General features: G+C 34.9%; 1 protein-coding gene and 1 pseudogene across 3 annotated transcripts in view; both read right to left on the bottom strand.

Moving 5' to 3' along the window:
- Window positions 1–17677, bottom strand: part of ADAD1 (adenosine deaminase domain containing 1) — an 85834-nt gene that overhangs the window by 26922 nt on the left and 41235 nt on the right. For 2 of the 3 annotated variants that reach the window (XM_061384259.1, XM_061384261.1), the window contains one exon: window positions 10292–10397. In XM_061384259.1, coding sequence (XP_061240243.1) covers window positions 10292–10397 — 106 coding nt within the window. Of the gene's footprint in view, window positions 1–10283; window positions 10398–17677 lie in introns of those variants that run through there. The other variant, XM_061384260.1, reaches the window with a different exon arrangement.
- Window positions 17189–17302, bottom strand: LOC133229323 (U6 spliceosomal RNA; annotated as a pseudogene).

A 17677-nucleotide genomic window follows, 5' to 3' on the forward strand; every position in this document is an offset into this window, starting at 1 on the left:
CTGCAGCCCTCAGAGGGAAGACATAGTTCAGTTGATGAGAGGTGGTATGCTGCTGGGATGCATAGGAGGCAACTTCTCCAAAGTCAGGAAACATAACTAACCTAACAGATACATAAGTTTTTATTTGTATAAAATAAAAATGTAGGCAAAATGTGGTGACAGAGGAAGATGTTCCAGATGAAGAAACAAGCCCTAGAGGAAGAACTAAGTGAAGTGGAGTTAGGCAACCTAACTCAGGGTAGTGATCATAAAGATGATCAAAGAACTTGGGAGAAGAATGGATATGTAGAACAAGAAGTTACAAGTTTTTAAAGAGTTAGAAAATACAAAGAACCATCAAAAAGAGAATAACATAACAACTGAAATGAAAAATACACTAGAAAGAATCAATAGTAGATTAATGATACAGAGGAACAGATCAGCAAGCTAGAAGACAGCAGTAAGAAATCACTGATCATTTGATATTGAACAGAAAAAAAGAAAATAGAAGGAAAAAAATAAGGACATCTTAAGAGACCTCTGGGACAACATCAAGCACACTAATATTCACATTACAGGGGTCACAAAGGAAGAAAAAAGAGAGAACAAAGCTGAGAACATATATATAAAGACATAATAGTTGAAAACTCCCTAATCTGGGAAAGGAAACAGACATTCAAGTCCAGAAAGCATGGTGTCCCACCCCACACAGGAATAACCCAAAGATGAACACACCAAGACATATTCTGTCAATAAAATGACAAAAAATAAAGATTAAAAGCATCAAGGGAAAAGCAACAAATAACATATAAGGGAACTTCTATAAGGCTATCAGCTGACTTTTTAGCAGAAACCCTGTAGGTTGGAAGGGACTGGCACAGTATACTTAGTGATAAAAGGACAGAACCTACAACCAAGAAAACTTTACCTGGCAAAGCTCTTAGGAGATATCAAAAGTTTAACAGATAAGAAAGAGGTAAAAGGATTCACTACCACCAAACCAGCTTTACAAGAATTGTTAAAGGTATTTCTCTAAGTGAAAAGGAAAAGGAGAGCTAGAAGCATGAACGTTAAGAAACAATAAAACTCATCAGTAAAGGCAAACATATAGTAAATCTAGGAAATCACACACACAAAGCTAGCAGACAGGTTAAAAGACAAAAACAGTAAATTTATATACATCCACAATAAGCAGCTAAAGGATACACACATATTTTAGAAGTAAAATATGATATAAATATAGTAATCATAACAGGAGGTGAGTAGCAATGCAGGGCTACAAAAGTGCATTTAAAATTAAGAGACCAGCAACTTAAAACCATCATATACATGTACATAAAACTTCTATATAAAAACTTCATGGTAAGCATAAACCAAAAATCTATAATAGATACACACACAAAAAGGAAAAGGAATTCAAAAATAACACTAAAGATAGCCATCAAATCAGGAGAAAGAAAAAAAAAAAAGGAGAAAAAAAAAAAGGCCACAAACAACTAAAATAATGGCATAAAGTGAAGTGCTAGTTTCTCAGTCTTGTCTGACTCTGTGACTCCACGGACTATAGCCAGCCATAACTGGCTGGCTGGCTCCTATGTCCATGATATTCTCCAGGTAAGAATTCTAGAGTGGGTAGTTACTCCCTTCTCCAGGGGATCTTCCTGACCCAGGGACTGAACCTGGGTCTCCTGCATTGCAGGCAGATTCTTTACCACCTGAGCCACCAGGGAAATAATTACCTTAAATGTAAATAGACTAAATGCTCGATCAAGACACAGAGTGGCTGGGACTTCCCTTGTCCTGTGGTTGAGATTCTGTACTTCCAATGCAGGCGGCATAGGTTCAATCATTGATCAGGGAATTAAGATCCCACATGCTGCTAAGTATCCCACACACACCCCAAAAAAGAGTGGCTGAACAGATAAAAAAAAACAAGACCCATTTATATATTGCTTATAAAAGACTTACTTCTGATCTAAAGACACAGACGGACTGAGAGTGAGGCAATGTAAAAAGGTATTATCCTATGCAAATAATAATTAAAAAATACTTAGGGAATAATACAGGGTGGCAATACTTATATCAGACAAAACTGACTTTACAATAAAGACTACTACAAGAGACAAATAAGGACATTACATAATGATCAAAGGATCAATCCAAGAAGATGATAAAATTGTATATACATGCACTCAACATAGGAGCACCTAAATACATAAATCAAATATGAACAAGTACAAGGGAAAAAAATCAACAGGAACATAGTAATAGTAGGAGACTTCAACACCCCACTTACATCAATGGACAGATCATCCAGATAGAAAATCAGTAAGTAAACTCTGTCCTTAAATGACACATCAGACCACATGAACATTAGATATAAATAGAACTTTCCATCCAAAAGCAACAGAATACAAATTTAAAGTGCATATGGAACATTCTCCAGGAGAGATCACATACTAAGCTGCAAAAGCAGCATAGGTAAATTTAAGAAAATTGACATCATATCAAGCATCTTTTCTGACTATAATGCTATGAAACTAGAAATCAACTACAAGCAAAAAAAAAAAAAAAAAAAACTGAAAAAAACACAAAAGATATGGAGGATAAACAATATGCTACTAAATGACCAATGGATCATTGAAGAGATCAAAGAGGAAATTAAAAAATACCTAGAAGCAAATGAAAACAAAAATATGATGATCCAAAACTCATGGGACACAGCTTAAACAGTTGTAAGAGGGAAGTTTAGTGATACAAGCTTACCTCAGAGAACAACAAAAATCTCAAATAAACAACATAACCTTAAACTTAAAGGAAAAGAAGAAAAAACAAATAAAACCCAAAATCAGTAGAAGGGAAGAAGTCACAGAGTTCAGAGCAGAAATAAAAACAGAGACTAGAAAATAAAAGATCAATGAAACTAAAAGCCGGTGCTTTGAAAAGATAAATAAAATTGATAAACCTTTAGCCAGACTTACCAAGAAAAAAGGGGGAGAGAACCCAAATCAATAAAATTATAAATGAAAAGGGAAGGTTACAACCAATACCTCAGAAATACAAAAGATCATAAAAGACTACCAGGAATAACCAAGTGCTAACAAAATGGACAATCTGTAAGAAATGGGAAATTTCTTAGAAAGTTACAATCTTCCAGAACTGAACCAGGAAGAAATAGAAAATATGAATAGAATAATTACCATACTGAAACTGAATCAGCAATTTAAAAACTCCAATAAGTAAAAGTCCAGGCCCAGACGGCTTCAATTAACTTCTACCAAATATTCAGAGAGGGGTTAACACCTATCCTTCTCAAACTATTTCAAAAAACAGGAGAGGAAGGAACACTTGCTAACTCTTTCTATGAGATCATTATCACCCTGATACCAAAATCAAAGATATTACAATAGAAGAAAATTATAGGCCAATATCATTGATAAACATAGATTCTCAGCAAAATATTAGCAAACCGAATCCTTAAGCACTTTAGAAAGATCATACCACCTTGATCAAACAGAATTTTACCAGGGATGCAAAGATGGTTCAATAACGACAAATCAAACAATGTGATGCACTATATTAGTAAAATGAAGAATAAAAATCATATGATCATCTATCTCAATACTGCAAAAATCTCTTATGACAAAGCTCAGCATACATTTATAATAAGTTTTTTCAACAAAATGGTTATAAAATGCACATACTTCAACATAATAAACCCCATATAAAACAAACTGATAGCCAACATCACTATCAAGGGTGTAAAGCTGAAAGTGTTTCCTCTAAGATTAGGAACAAGACATGCATGCCCATTCCTGCCACATTTATTCAATATAGTATCAGAAATCCTAGCCACAATAATCAGAGAAGAAATAAAAATTACCCAAATTAGAAATGCAGAAGTAAAACTGTCACTGTCTTCAGATAACATGATACTATAACATGATACTTTGATAGTACATCAAAAATCCTAAAAACGCCATTAGAAAACAACTAGAGCTCATCAATGAATTTGATCAAGTTGCAGGATACAAAATTAATATATAGAAATTGGTTATATTTCTACACACAAACAAGAAACAGAAACTAAGGAAAAAATACCACTTATCAAAAAGAGTAAAATACCAAGGAATAAACCTACCTAAGGAGGAAAAAGACCTGTATGTGGCAAGCTATAAGACACTGATGAATGGGGGAAAATATTTGCAAATAGTATCATCCATAGAGGTTAATATGCAAAATAAATAAACTCTTTACAACTCAACATCAAAACAACAACCTGATCAAAAAATGGGCAGAAGACCTGAATAGGTATTTCTCCAAAGAAGATATACAGATGGCCAACAGGTATATGAAAAGTTGCTCAACATTGCTAGCCATTTGAGAAATGCAAATCAAAATCACAATGTGCTATCACTCCACACCTGTCAAAATGGCTATCACCAAAATCCACACAAATAGGGACTTTCCCTGGTGGTCCAGTGGTTAAGAATCCACCTGCCAGTGCAAGGGACACAGGTTCCATCTGGGACTATCCCACATGCTGTGGGGCAGCTAAGTCCATGCTTCACAACTACTGAAGCCCATGCACCCTAGTGCTCATGTTCCACAATAAAAGAAGCCATCACAAGGAGAAGCCCGCGCACTGCAGCGAAGAGTAGGCCTTGCTTGTCACAACTGGAGAAAGCCCTCACAGAGCAATGGAGACCCAGTGCAGCCAAATAAATATTTTTTAAAAAGCACACAAATAATAAACAGTGGTTAGGATGTGGAGAAAAGGGAACTCCCATACACCATTGGTAGGAATGCAAACTGGTGCAGCCACTGGGAAAAGAGTATGGAGGCATGTGCCCCAGTATTCATAGCAGCATTATATATAATTGTCAAGATATGGAACCAACCTAAATGTCAATCGACAGATGAATGGATAAAAAAGATGTGATGTGTATACACACGCACAAATAGAATACTCTTTGTAACCCCCATCACTAGGCTTCTCCATCCATGAAATTCTCCAGGCGACAATACTGGAGTGGGTAGCCATTCCTATTTCCAGGATATCTTCCTGACCCAGGCATCAAACCCAGTCTCCTGCAATGCAGGCAGATTCGTTACCATCTGAGCCACCGGAGAAGCCCCAAAAGAATCAGTTCAGTTCAGTCACACAATCGTGTCTGATTCTTTGTGACCCTATGGACTGCAGCACGCCAGGCTTCCCTGTCCATCAACAACTCCTGGAGTTTGCTCAAACTCATGTTCATTGAATTGGTGATGCTCTCCAACCATCTCATCCTCTGTCGTCCCCTTCTCCTTCTTTCAGTCCTTCCCAGCATCAGGGTCTTTTCTAAGGAGTCAGTTCTTCGCATCAGGTGGCCAAAGTATTGGAGTTTCAGCTTCAGCACCAGTCTTTCCAATGAATATTCATGACTGATTTCCTTTAGGATTGACTAGTTTGATCTCCTTGCAGTCTAAGGGACTGTGGAAGTTTTCTTCAGCACCACAGTTCAAAAGGATCGACTCTTCGGTGCTGTTTTCTTTATGGTCCAACTCTCACATCCATGCATGACTACTGGAAAAACCACAGCTTTGACTAGATGGACCTTTGTCAGCAACAATGTCTCTGCTTTTTAATATGCTGTTTATTATAGCTCTTCTTCCAAGGAGCAAGTGTCCTTTAATATCATGGCTGTAGTCACCATCTGCAGTGATTTTGGAGTCCAAGAACATCAAGTCTGTCACTGTTTCCATTGTTTCCTGATCTATTTGCCATGAAGTGATGGACTGGATGCCATGATCTTCATTTTTTGAATGTTGAGTTTTAAGCCAGCTTTTTCATTCTCTTTCACTTTCATCAAGAAGCTCTTCAGTTCCTCTTTGCTTTCTGCCATAAAGGTAGTATCATCTGCATATCTGAGGTTATTGATATTTCTCCCAGCAATCTTGATTCTCCCCACAATCTTGAGTCCAACTTGTTTCATCCAGGCCAGCATTTCTCATGATGTATTCTGCATATAAGTTAATTAAGAAGGGTGACAATATACAGCCTTATTGTACTCCTTTCCCATTTAGGAACCAGTCCATTATTCCATGTCCAGTTCTAACTGTTGCTTCTTGACCTGCATACAGGTTTCCCAGGAGGCAGATAAGGTAGTCTGGTATTCCCATCTGTTTAAGAATTTTCCACAGTCTGTTGTGATCCACACAGTCAAAGGCTTTAGCATAGTCAATAAAACAGGAGTGGGTGTTTTTCTGGAACTCTCTTGCTTTTTTCTAAGATCCAACAGATGTTGGCAATTTGCTGCTGCTAAGTCACTTCAGTCGTGTCCGACTCTGTGTGACCCCATGGATGGCAGCCCACCAGGCTCCCCCATCCCTGGGATTCTCCAGGCAAGAACATTGGAGTGGGTTGCCATTTCCTTCTCCAATGCATGAAAGTGAAAAGTCAAAGTGAAGTCGCTCAGTCGTATCCGACTCTTAGCGACCCCATGGACTGCAGCCTACCAGGCCCCTCCGTCCATGGGATTTTCCAGGCAAGAGTACTGGAGTGGGGTGCCAGGCAATTTGAGTACTACTCGAGAAGGCAATGGCACCCCATTCCAGTACTCTTGCCTGGAAAATCCCATGGACGGAGGAGCCTGGAAGGCTGCAGTCCGTGGGGTAGCTGAGAGTTGGACACGAATGAGCGACTTCACTTTCACTTTTCACTTTCATGCATTGGAGAAGAAAATGGCAACCCACTCCAGTGTTCTTGCCTGGAGACTCCCAGGGACCGGGGGAGCCTGGTGGGCTGCCGTTCATGGGGTTGCATAGAGTCGGACACGACTGAAGCGACTTAGCAGTAGCAGCAGCAGTAAAAAATCAAATGCTACTCAGCAATAAAAAAAGATTGAAAATGCCATTTACAACAATGTGGATAGACTAGGAGACATGTTTAAATTCATAATGATACTAAAAAGCACTGTTTGGTCAACTTTAAAGGATGACAGAGAATTAACTATTCAAAAAACATCAAGAAAGAGAAATAATCCATTCTTTTCTGTACCAACTATACCTCAGTAATCAAATAACTGAGAAGTGGACATTTTTAAAGTCAAAGCATTCCAGGTAATGAGATAATTTGAGTATAATCCGCAATCCCTAATAATGGATTTAGACAAGACTCATCAATGATGGCTACATCACAAAAGATAGACAACCCAGAAAGCTTTCTAACAGAAAGCACACAATACTGCCTGTGAAGTATTTTTGCTAAAAAATTAAACCTGAATTTACTGTTTTCTGGAAATACAGAGGACAGACAAATGTTAAATGATACCATGGAGATAAAAGCAGCAAAAATAAGATTGTGAGAAACTCTGCAAAGGACCCAGTTTTTTTCAAGAACTAAGTTAAAAGAAAAAAATAATGAGAAGAAATCTGTAGATTAATAGATATTTAACAAAAATTCAAATTCCAATACATGGATATAATTTTGATTCTGATTCTAACAATATATACAACATTTATGAGATGGAGAATTACTATTAATTTTTAAGGTATACTAATTGAATTTTGTATTAAAAAGTGTTCATATTTTACAGATACATATCAAAGTATTTACAGATGAATGTCTGATATCTATTCTAATATAATCTATCTTTGGGAGGTATATATGGAATGAGATTGCCATGCTTTAATAAGCTGGTGTGATGGGTGCTACTTTCTATTTTTATATCTCTGAAAATTTCCATAATAAGAAAACAAAGAAGACATTGTGAAATTGTGTTTCAGTGTAGGTCACTTCCCTATAAGAAATCTCTCACGAACTCCCTCTGCCTACCAAACTGAGAACATCTTCTAGATTCATCTCTCAATATCTTCCATCCTGTGTTCTAAATTCTAGACTCAAACACTGTTAACATTATCCTTCTAATCTTTGCTTTATCATTTCCAAGTGGAATGCATTCTCTCTTTAATTTCAGCCTTCTAAATTTTACCCATCCTTCAATGTTTGCCTCAGATAACAGAACCTTAGAGCTAAAAAGAGGACTTTAACTTAGATGCAACTAGTTTAATGGGTTTTGAGCAACTTTAGAAGTAGAGGTTTAGAAGTCTAGCTTTACTTTTCCCAACAGAACATTTAAAATGAATGAATTTTACAGAAAATTTTCTTTCTGTATTGAAAAATAGCTTAACCCTGATCCTGCTGCATAAATGTATAATTATCAACTTTTTAATATAAATCTTTGACAAATATCTGCCACAAATATTTTATTGTGCTTATAAATTAAATACTGTGCTCAGAATGCTTATAAACTAAACGTTACTTATGATTTATGTTAGAAAAGAAGCTTGTTTTTTTCAAGCAAAACATTTTGTACAACCCAATACATATTACAGAGAAAAAACAATAAGCATTTCCACTTTTGATGAACCCTGAAGCCCTATCAAGCTTCCATCCCTGAACAAAGAATAATAACCACTAGAACCAATTTCCTCCTTGCAAAGAAAAAAACCTGAGCTACAAAAGATTAAATAATTTACAACTGTCAGAGTCATAATAGCCAATGTTGGGTTTCACATCTGTATTCTACCCTTTCTGCTAAATGACTGCCTTCTACTAAATGTCATCTCCTTTATTCTTTATCTAGCTTATCCCTCTTGAGATACAATCTTTCTCCACTTCAAAATACCATATATAAATTAAGTAGACATAATGTACAGAGACACTCAGTGACTACTTGTTAAAGAAATCAGTAGTCCTTACTGGATCCTATCTGTAAAATAGCTGGGTATATGTTTTACCTAACCCTTAAAATTAAACATTTTTCTTGAGGAAATAAATTGTCTAACATGATCTTTCACTATTTAGGCAAATGTTAACCATTTTGTGCTTTTCCTAATTTAGACAGAAGCAAAATATCCACAGATGTGAAGAGCCAAGAAAAGATGAAACATGCTGTATATTCACAGGAAATTTACTATCAAAGAGAGGTTAAAGTAATAGAAATTAAGGCTGTAAATTAGCTGTGGAAGGAATCAACCCAGACAAGAAACTGAGAAGACTTAACAAGGAAATATCAATTCAGAAAAAAAACACTAAATATCATCTATTTGATGGAAATTAAACTTATTATTAATAATAGTATATGTATGCTGACATGAAATTGCTCATATTTGATCGTTTTTTACCTACCCTCTACCCTGAAATGGCAATTTCACATGATTCAATCTATTAATAAATATAGAATCTAGTCTACTGAAAGACATGTATGTCTTTCTATCCAGGATGATTTCAATGTTCATCAACTAAGCTCTATTATACTTTTAGAATAGACAAAAAACAAACCCCAAAACTAAAACAACAACAACAAAAACAAAGCCCTACATTAATCTTATCAGAAATTATAATAGTTCATCTTGGCTAGAGTTGGAGTGAGACCTAGTAGTTTAATAAAGATCCAAGCTAAGAGGAACAAAGTCTTGAGAGTCAATGTTTAATCCATCTGTGATTTAATCTAAGGAAGAGATTTTAAGAGAACAAACTCAATTTCACCAAAGATATATGTCCTAACCAAGAGTAACTAAACTTTCTCTTTTCATCTAGCTATATAAACAAATACAAATATAAAGCTAAACAATATTTTATTGACCTATTATTAGAAATTCTTACTAATCTAAATTATAAAGAATAACATTTGAATGGATCTTACAGAAGACCTGAAAATAGGTAATCTTAAAACATTTATAATAATCCTTTACTAATCAGAATAATTTATCAAAGTACTCCCTAACATGGTTAATATTTCTCTGAATTTTTATGTTCAATTTGATTTCATAAATTTCTCTGACATGAGAAATGATATTTTAATTACTATTTTTTACTATGATTATTGGCAAATATTAGACATTCAAGTGTCTGTTGCTTTAATCAACAAATGAATAAGAATTATTATTTGTATTCTTGGATTCCAATTTTTAATTAAAAAAAAATTTTGAGTGAGACACCAGGACACAGTGAATATCTTTGCTGAACAAGTAACTTTAAAGTACAAAAATTAAAAGAAATTTTCTTTTAAATTACAAAATGGTAATGGCTTTGTAATGTCTATAAAAAATACAAAATAGCTACATAATGAAGCAGGTAATTACTAAAAAAAAAAGTTCAAATGTTTCAACGTAAATTGACATAAATATTTACGAAGTTTTAGCAATCTCTGAACACTGCTATAGCAAGACTGATTTTGAAATCTAAAAACCACCAATATTTAGTAGTCAAAGTACACACAAAAAAAGATTTTTAATATGACAATGGATTGCTTAATTCACATACTAAATTGCTCTATACAGGGAGATTTCACAATCCAGGAGCCATAGCCATGTTGCTGTAAGTAGGATTTCAACAAAGTTTTAGCTTCTTGATAGGATCCAGACATACGCTACAGAAAGAAAAAACAGTAAATTACAGAATATAGGCAGAATTTGGCTTATGAAAAGAAATTAATTAGCCTTAATCATCTTTCTTTAGTTTAACACTATAAACATTATGAAAAATCTTTCTGAATTTCCATTTCCTTCAGTATTGTTTCTGAAACTAAAAATTATTCTCAACACTCCTAAGAGATAATTTTCCTTCTTTTTTAATATTTGCAATTAAAAGAGTAATGATACTCATTACAGAAAACTTGAAAAAGAATATTCAAAGAAGTAAAAAAAACTCGCTTATAATTCCCAAACTATAGATAACTAGAATATTTTGGCTTATTTCCTTTTACTTTTTAAATAAATAAACATACTGATAAACTTTAAAAAAGAAAAACCAGCTTTATTTAGGTAAAATTTGTATACCATAAATTCACCCAATGGTAAATTCATCCATTGGTAAGTGTTCAGTTTGATGTGGGTATTTTTATGAAATTGATATAGGTGTGCAACCATCACAGCCCAGTTTTAAAATAATTTCATTACATGTAAAAAGTTCCACTGTGCTCATATACAGTAAATCTGTACTTCTAAGCCCCAGTCTCAGGCAATCATGAATCTACTTTCTGTCCCCAGAATTTTGCTTTTCGTAGAAATTTCATAGAAAGTGATCAACACAGCATGTACTCTTCTGTGTCAGGTTTCTTTAAATTAGCATACCATTTTCAGATTCATTCCTGTTGTCTGATGTATCAGTTTGTTCTTTATTGTTGATTGGTATTCCATCAAATAGATATATCACATTGCTTATGCAGTCACCAGCTGATGAACATCTGTGTTGTTTCCAGGGCTTGGCTACTATAAATAATGATGCTGTAAACATTTATGTACCAGTCTTTGGTGGATATAAGTTTTTGCTTCTCCTATAAATATCAGTGGGAGTGCTGGATCACATGCTAAGTATACAAAACAAACTGCCAAACTGTTTTCCAAAGTATTTTAAAACCTTTTACATTCCCATCAGCAGTGAAAGAGGTTTCTAGTTTCTCCGCAACAACATGCAGTACAACCAGACTTTTGGATTTTAGTAGGTGTGAAGTGGTATCTCACTGTGGTTTGGTTTTGCATTTCTCTAATGACTAATCAGGATGAACACCTTTATATGTGTATTAGCCATCCACATATATTCTTTACCACTTGGAAAAGTTGAGTGGTTTGTCCACTTAATGATTTGTAAGAGTTCTTTATTCTAGATCCAAGACCTTTGTCAAATTTATGATTTTAAGTATTTCCTTCCATTCTGTGGCTTACGTTTTCATTTTCTTAATGATGACTTTTGAAATGCAAGTTTTAAATTCTGGACTCCACCAATTTTTTCTTTTATGGATTACATGTTTGATGCCATATCTAAGAAAAATTTGCCTAACGCAGGAAGACAAATTTTGTTGTTGTTGTTGTTCAGTTGCTAAGTTGTGTCCGACTCTTTGCAACCCCATGGACAGCAGCACGCCAGGCTCCTCTGTCCTTCACTACCTTCCGAAGTTTGCCCAAACTTATGTCCATTGAGTCAGTGATGCCATCTAACCATTTCATCCTCTGCTGCTCCCTTCTCCTTTTGCTGTGAATCTTTCCCAGCATCAGAGTCTTTTCCAATGAGTTGGTTCTTCACATCAGGTAGCCAAAGTATTGGAGCTTCAGCATCAGCCCATCTAATGATTATTCAGGGTTGATTTCCTTTAGGATTGACTGTTTAGATCTTGCTCTCCAAGGGACTTTCAAAAGTCTTCTCCAGCACCACAATTCAAAAGCATTAATTCTTCGATGCCTACCCTTCTTTATGGTCCAACTCTCCTAGCTGTACATGACTACTACATGTACATGTAGTTTGTACATCGTTTATACATGTATAAACCATACCTTTGACTATATGGACCTCTGTTGGCAAAGTGACATCTCTGCTTTTTAACACACTGTCTAGGTTTGTCATAGCTTGCCTTCCATGGAGCAAGTGACTTTTAAGTTCATGGTTGCAGTCATTTTGGAGTAATTTTAGAGCCCAAGAAAATAAAATATTTTCCCACATTTTCTTTGCAAGTGGTATAGTTTTTAGCGCTCTTAGTTCTATGATCCACTTTGAGATTTTTGTATAACTGATATAAGTCTAGGTTAATTTGTTCTCAAATACTCAACCGTTCTATTACCATTTGTTGAAAAGACTGTCCTCTCTCCCACTTAATTCCCTTGACACCTTTGCACAAAATCAATTGATTGTAAGTGTGTGGGTTTATCTCTGGTCTCTTACTGTGTTTATTGATCTTTATGTCTATTGCTAAATCGATACATTTTCTTGATTACTGTGGCTTTATGTTAAATTGTGGAAACTAGGTAGGGTAACTCTATCATTTTGCTTCCTTTTTAAAAATTGTTTTGGTTCTATGTCCGTTGGGTTTATATATAAATTCTATAATCAGCTTGTCAATTTCTATACAAAAGCTTACTGAGATTTTGATAAGAGCTTGCCTTGAATCAACAGATTTAGGAGAGAACTGACATTCTAAAAATAGAGTTTTCCAATCTATGAAATGGTACATTTCTCCATTTATTTAGGTCTTTACAAGTTTCTCTCAGCAATGTTTCATTATTTTTCATGTACAGGTCTTATAGTTCTTTTGTTAAATTTATTCCTAATTTTTTTACACACTGTTATGGATAAAACTTTTTTCCAGTTTAATTTTAGAGTGTTCATTCTTAACATATAGATATACAATTTATTCTTCTATGTTGTTCTTATACTGTATGCTAAATTCACACATGATATAGCTGTTTGTTTTTGGTCGATTCCATAGGATATTGTACATACAAGATTATTTAGGAATAAGGACAGTTTTTCTACTTCCTTCCCAGTTTGGATGCCTTTTCTTTCCTTCTCTTGCGTTACTGCATTGGCTAGAACCTACAGATCAATGTTGACTAGAAGTGGTGAGAGCAAAGGGAAAGAGTATTCAGCCTTCAGCACTGTCATGTAAACTGCAGATTTTCACTGATGCCCTTTATCTAGTAGAGGAAGTTCTATTTCTTATTTATTCAGTGTTTCTACTGTGAATAGATGTTAAATTTTGTCAAATGTATTATGTACGTCTATTGAGATAAACAGGTTTTGAACTTAAAAATATTCACATAATATATCAAATGATTTTCTGGTGTTAAATCACCCTTGCATTCCTGGAATAAACCTCCTTTGTATATAATCCTTTCTGTATGTTGCTGGGTTTGGTTTGTCAATATCTTATAAAGAATTTTTTTTTGTGGGATCTTTGTCAGGTTTTAGATTTAGGGTGATGGTGGCCTCATAGAATGAGTTTGGAAGTTTACCTTCCTCTGCAATTTTTTGGAAGAGTTTGAACAGGATAGGTGTCAGCTCTTCTCTAAATTTTTGGTAGAATTCAGCTTTGAAGCCGTCTGGACCAGGGCTTTTGTTTGCTGGAACATTTTTGATTACAGTTTCAATTTCCATGCTTGTGATGGGTCTGTTAAAATTTTCTATTTCTTCCTGGTCGAATTTTGGAAAGTTGTACTTTTCTAAGAATTTGTCCATTTCTTCCACGTTGTCCATTTTATTGGCATATAATTGTTGATAGTAGGCCAATATCACTGATGAACATAGATGCAAAAATCCTTAACAAAATTCTAGCAATCAGAATCCAACAACACATTAAAAAGATCATACACCATGATCAAGTCGGCTTTATCCCAGGGATGCAAGGATTCTTCAATATCCACAAAATCAATGTAATACACCACATTAACAAATTGAAAAATAAAAACCATATGATTATCTCAATAGATGCAGAGAAAGCCTTTGACAAAATTCAACATCCATTTATGATAAAAACTCTCCAGAAAGCAGGAATAGAAGGAACATACCTCAACATAATAAAAGCTATATATGACAAACCCTCAGCAAACATTATCCTCAATGGTGAAAAATTGAAAGCATTTCCTCTAAAGTCAGGAACAAAGACAAGGGTGCCCACTTTCACCATTACTATTCAACATAGTTTTGGAAGTTTTGGCCACAGCAATCAGAGCAGAAAAAGAAATAAAAGGAATCCAAATTGGAAAAGAAGAAGTAAAACTCTCACTATTTGCAGATGACATGATCCTCTACATAGAAAACCCTAAAGATTCCACCAGAGAATTACTAGAAATAATCAATGACTATAGTAAAGTTGCAGGATATAAAATCAACACACAGAAATCCCTTGCATTCCTATACACTAATAATGAGAAAACAGAAAGAGAAATTAAGGAAACAATTCCATTCACCATTGCAACGGAAAGAATAAAATACTTAGGAAATATCTACCTAAAGAAACTAAAGACCTATATATAGAAAACTATAAAACACTGGTGAAAGAAATCAAAGAGGACACTAATAGATGGAGAAATATACCATGTTCATGGATTGGAAGAATCAATATAGTGAAAATGAGTATACTACCCAAAGCAATTTGTAGATTCAACGCAATCCCTATCAAGCTACCAACAGTATTCTTCACAGAGCTGGAACAAATAATTTCACAATTTGTATGGAAATACAAAAAACCTCAAATAGCCAAAGCTATATTGAGAAAGAAGAATGGACCTGGAGGAATCAACCTACCTGACTTCAGGCTCTACTACAAAGCCACAGTCATCAAGACAGTATGGTACTGGCACAAAGACAGAAATATAGATCAATGGAATAAAATAGAAAGCCCAGAGATAAATCCACGCACATATGGACACCTTATCTTTGACAAAGGAGGCAAGAATATACAATGGATTAAAGACAATCTCTTTAACAAGTGGTGCTGGGAAATCTGGTCAACCACTTGTAAAAGAATGAAACTAGAACACTTTCTAATACCATTCACCAAAATAAACTCAAAATGGATTAAAGATCTAAACGTAAGACCAGAAACTATAAAACTCCTAGAGGAGAACATAGGCAAAACACTCTCTGACATACATCACAGCAGGATCCTCTATGACCCACCTCCCAGAATATTGGAAATAAAAGCAAAAATAAACAAATGGGACCTAATTAACCTTAAAAGCTTCTGCACATCAAAGGAAACTATTAGCAAGGTGAAAAGACAGCCTTCAGAATGGGAGAAAATAATAGCAAATGAACCAACTGACAAACAACTAATCTCAAAAATATACAAGCAACTCCTACAGCTCAATTCCAGAAAAATAAACGACCCAATCAAAAAATGGGCCAAAGAACTAAATAGACATTTCTCCAAAGAAGACATACAGATGGCTAACAAACACATGAAAAGATGCTCAACATCACTCATTATCAGAGAAATGCAAATCAAAACCACTATGAGGTACCATTTCACACCAGTCAGAATGGCTGCGATCCAAAAGTCTACAAGCAATAAATGCTGGAGAGGGTGTGGAGAAAAGGGAACCCTCTTACACTGTTGGTGGGAATGCAAACTAGTACAGCCACTATGGAGAACAGTGTGGAGATTCCTTAAAAAACTGGAAATAGAACTGCCTTATGATCCAGCAATCACACTGCTGGGCATACACACTGAGGAAACCAGAAGGGAAAGAGACACGTGTAGCCCAATGTTCATCGCAGCACTGTTTATAATAGCCAGGACATGGAAGCAACCTAGATGTCCATCAGCAGATGAATGGATAAGAAAGCAGTGGTACATATACACAATGGAGTATTACTCAGCCTTAAACTTAAAAAGAATACATTTGAATCAGTTCTAATGAGGTGGATGAAACTGGAGCCTATTATACAGAGTGAAGTAAGCCAGAAGGAAAAACATAAATACAGTATACTAACGCATATATATGGAATTTAGAAAGATGGTAACAATAACCCGGTGTACGAGACAGCAAAAGAGACACTGATGTATAGAACAGTCTTATGGAGTCTGTGGGAGAGGGAGAGGGTGGGAAGATTTGGGGGAATGACATTGAAACATGTAAAATATCATGTAAGAAACGAGTTGCCAGTCCAGGTTCGATACACGATACTGGATGCTTGGGGCTAGTGCACTGGGACGACCCAGAGGGATGGTATGGGGAGGGAGGAGGGAGGAAGGTTCAGGATGGGGAACACATGTATACCTGTGGCGGATTCATTTTGATATTTGGCAAAACTAATACAATTATGTAAAGTTTAAAAATAAAATAAAATTTAAAAAAAAAAGAATTTTTACATTTATGTTCCTAAGAGATTCTGATTTATAGTTTTCACTTCTTATGATGTTTCTGCCCACTTCTGGTATCAGGGTTTTTAATACTGCCTTATAAAATGAGTTGGGAAGCACTCGCTGCTCCTTTACTTTAATATTTTTTGTATGATTTATGTTAATCTTTGTTTTTACATTTGATAAAATTCACAAGTGAATTCATAACTGCACTTTCACTTTTCTTTAAAGAATTTTAATTAATAATTTAATCTCTTTATATTAGTTCAATTTATATGTTCTCTTAGTTAAGTTTTATAATTTGTCTTTCTAGGAATGTGCTCATTTCATCTAACTTGTTTAATTTGTTGACAAAAGTTGTTTGTAGTATTTCCTTATAATTTTTTTTTAGCTCTTTGGGCTCTTCAGTGATGACCCTTCTTTCCTTCAAGATTTTGATCATTTGTGCTCTTATTTCGCAGTCTAAAGGATTATCAACTGTGCTGATTTTCTCAATGAACCAACTTTTGAGTTCACTGATTTTTCTGTTTGTTTTCCTTTTCTGTTTTTACCTAGTTTCCAACCTATATTATTTCATCTCTTTTTAAAATACTTTACACTTCATGAATTTGCATGTCATCCTTGCACAAGGGCCATGTATGTTGTTAGTCTTCTCTGTATCGTTTCAATTTTAGTATATGTGCTGCCAAAGCAAGCACTCTTATTTTTTTAAAAATACACTCTTCTTCTAACTTCTTTAGGTGGAAGCTTAAATAACTGATTTTTATGGTTCTCTTCCTAATATAAGCACTTAAGGCTATGTATTTCTAAACACTTCTTATATTCTTTAAATTTTAATTTTTATCCTTGATTTCTAATTTAACTGTACAGTAGTTACAGCATAAGTTTTATAATTTCAACACTTTTGAACTTATTGGGACTTGCTTTACGGCCTACATGGTCTGTAGTGGAGAATGCTCCATGTATATTTGAAAAGAAGGTATATTCTGCTGTTGTGCAGAAAATAGTGTTTGGTTTGGTTGGACTGCAGTATTCCAAGCCTTCTATATTCTTACTGATTTTCTCTCTAGTTG

Source organism: Bos javanicus, chromosome 17 (assembly GCF_032452875.1).
Source record: "Bos javanicus breed banteng chromosome 17, ARS-OSU_banteng_1.0, whole genome shotgun sequence".
Taxonomy (NCBI): domain Eukaryota; kingdom Metazoa; phylum Chordata; class Mammalia; order Artiodactyla; family Bovidae; genus Bos; species Bos javanicus.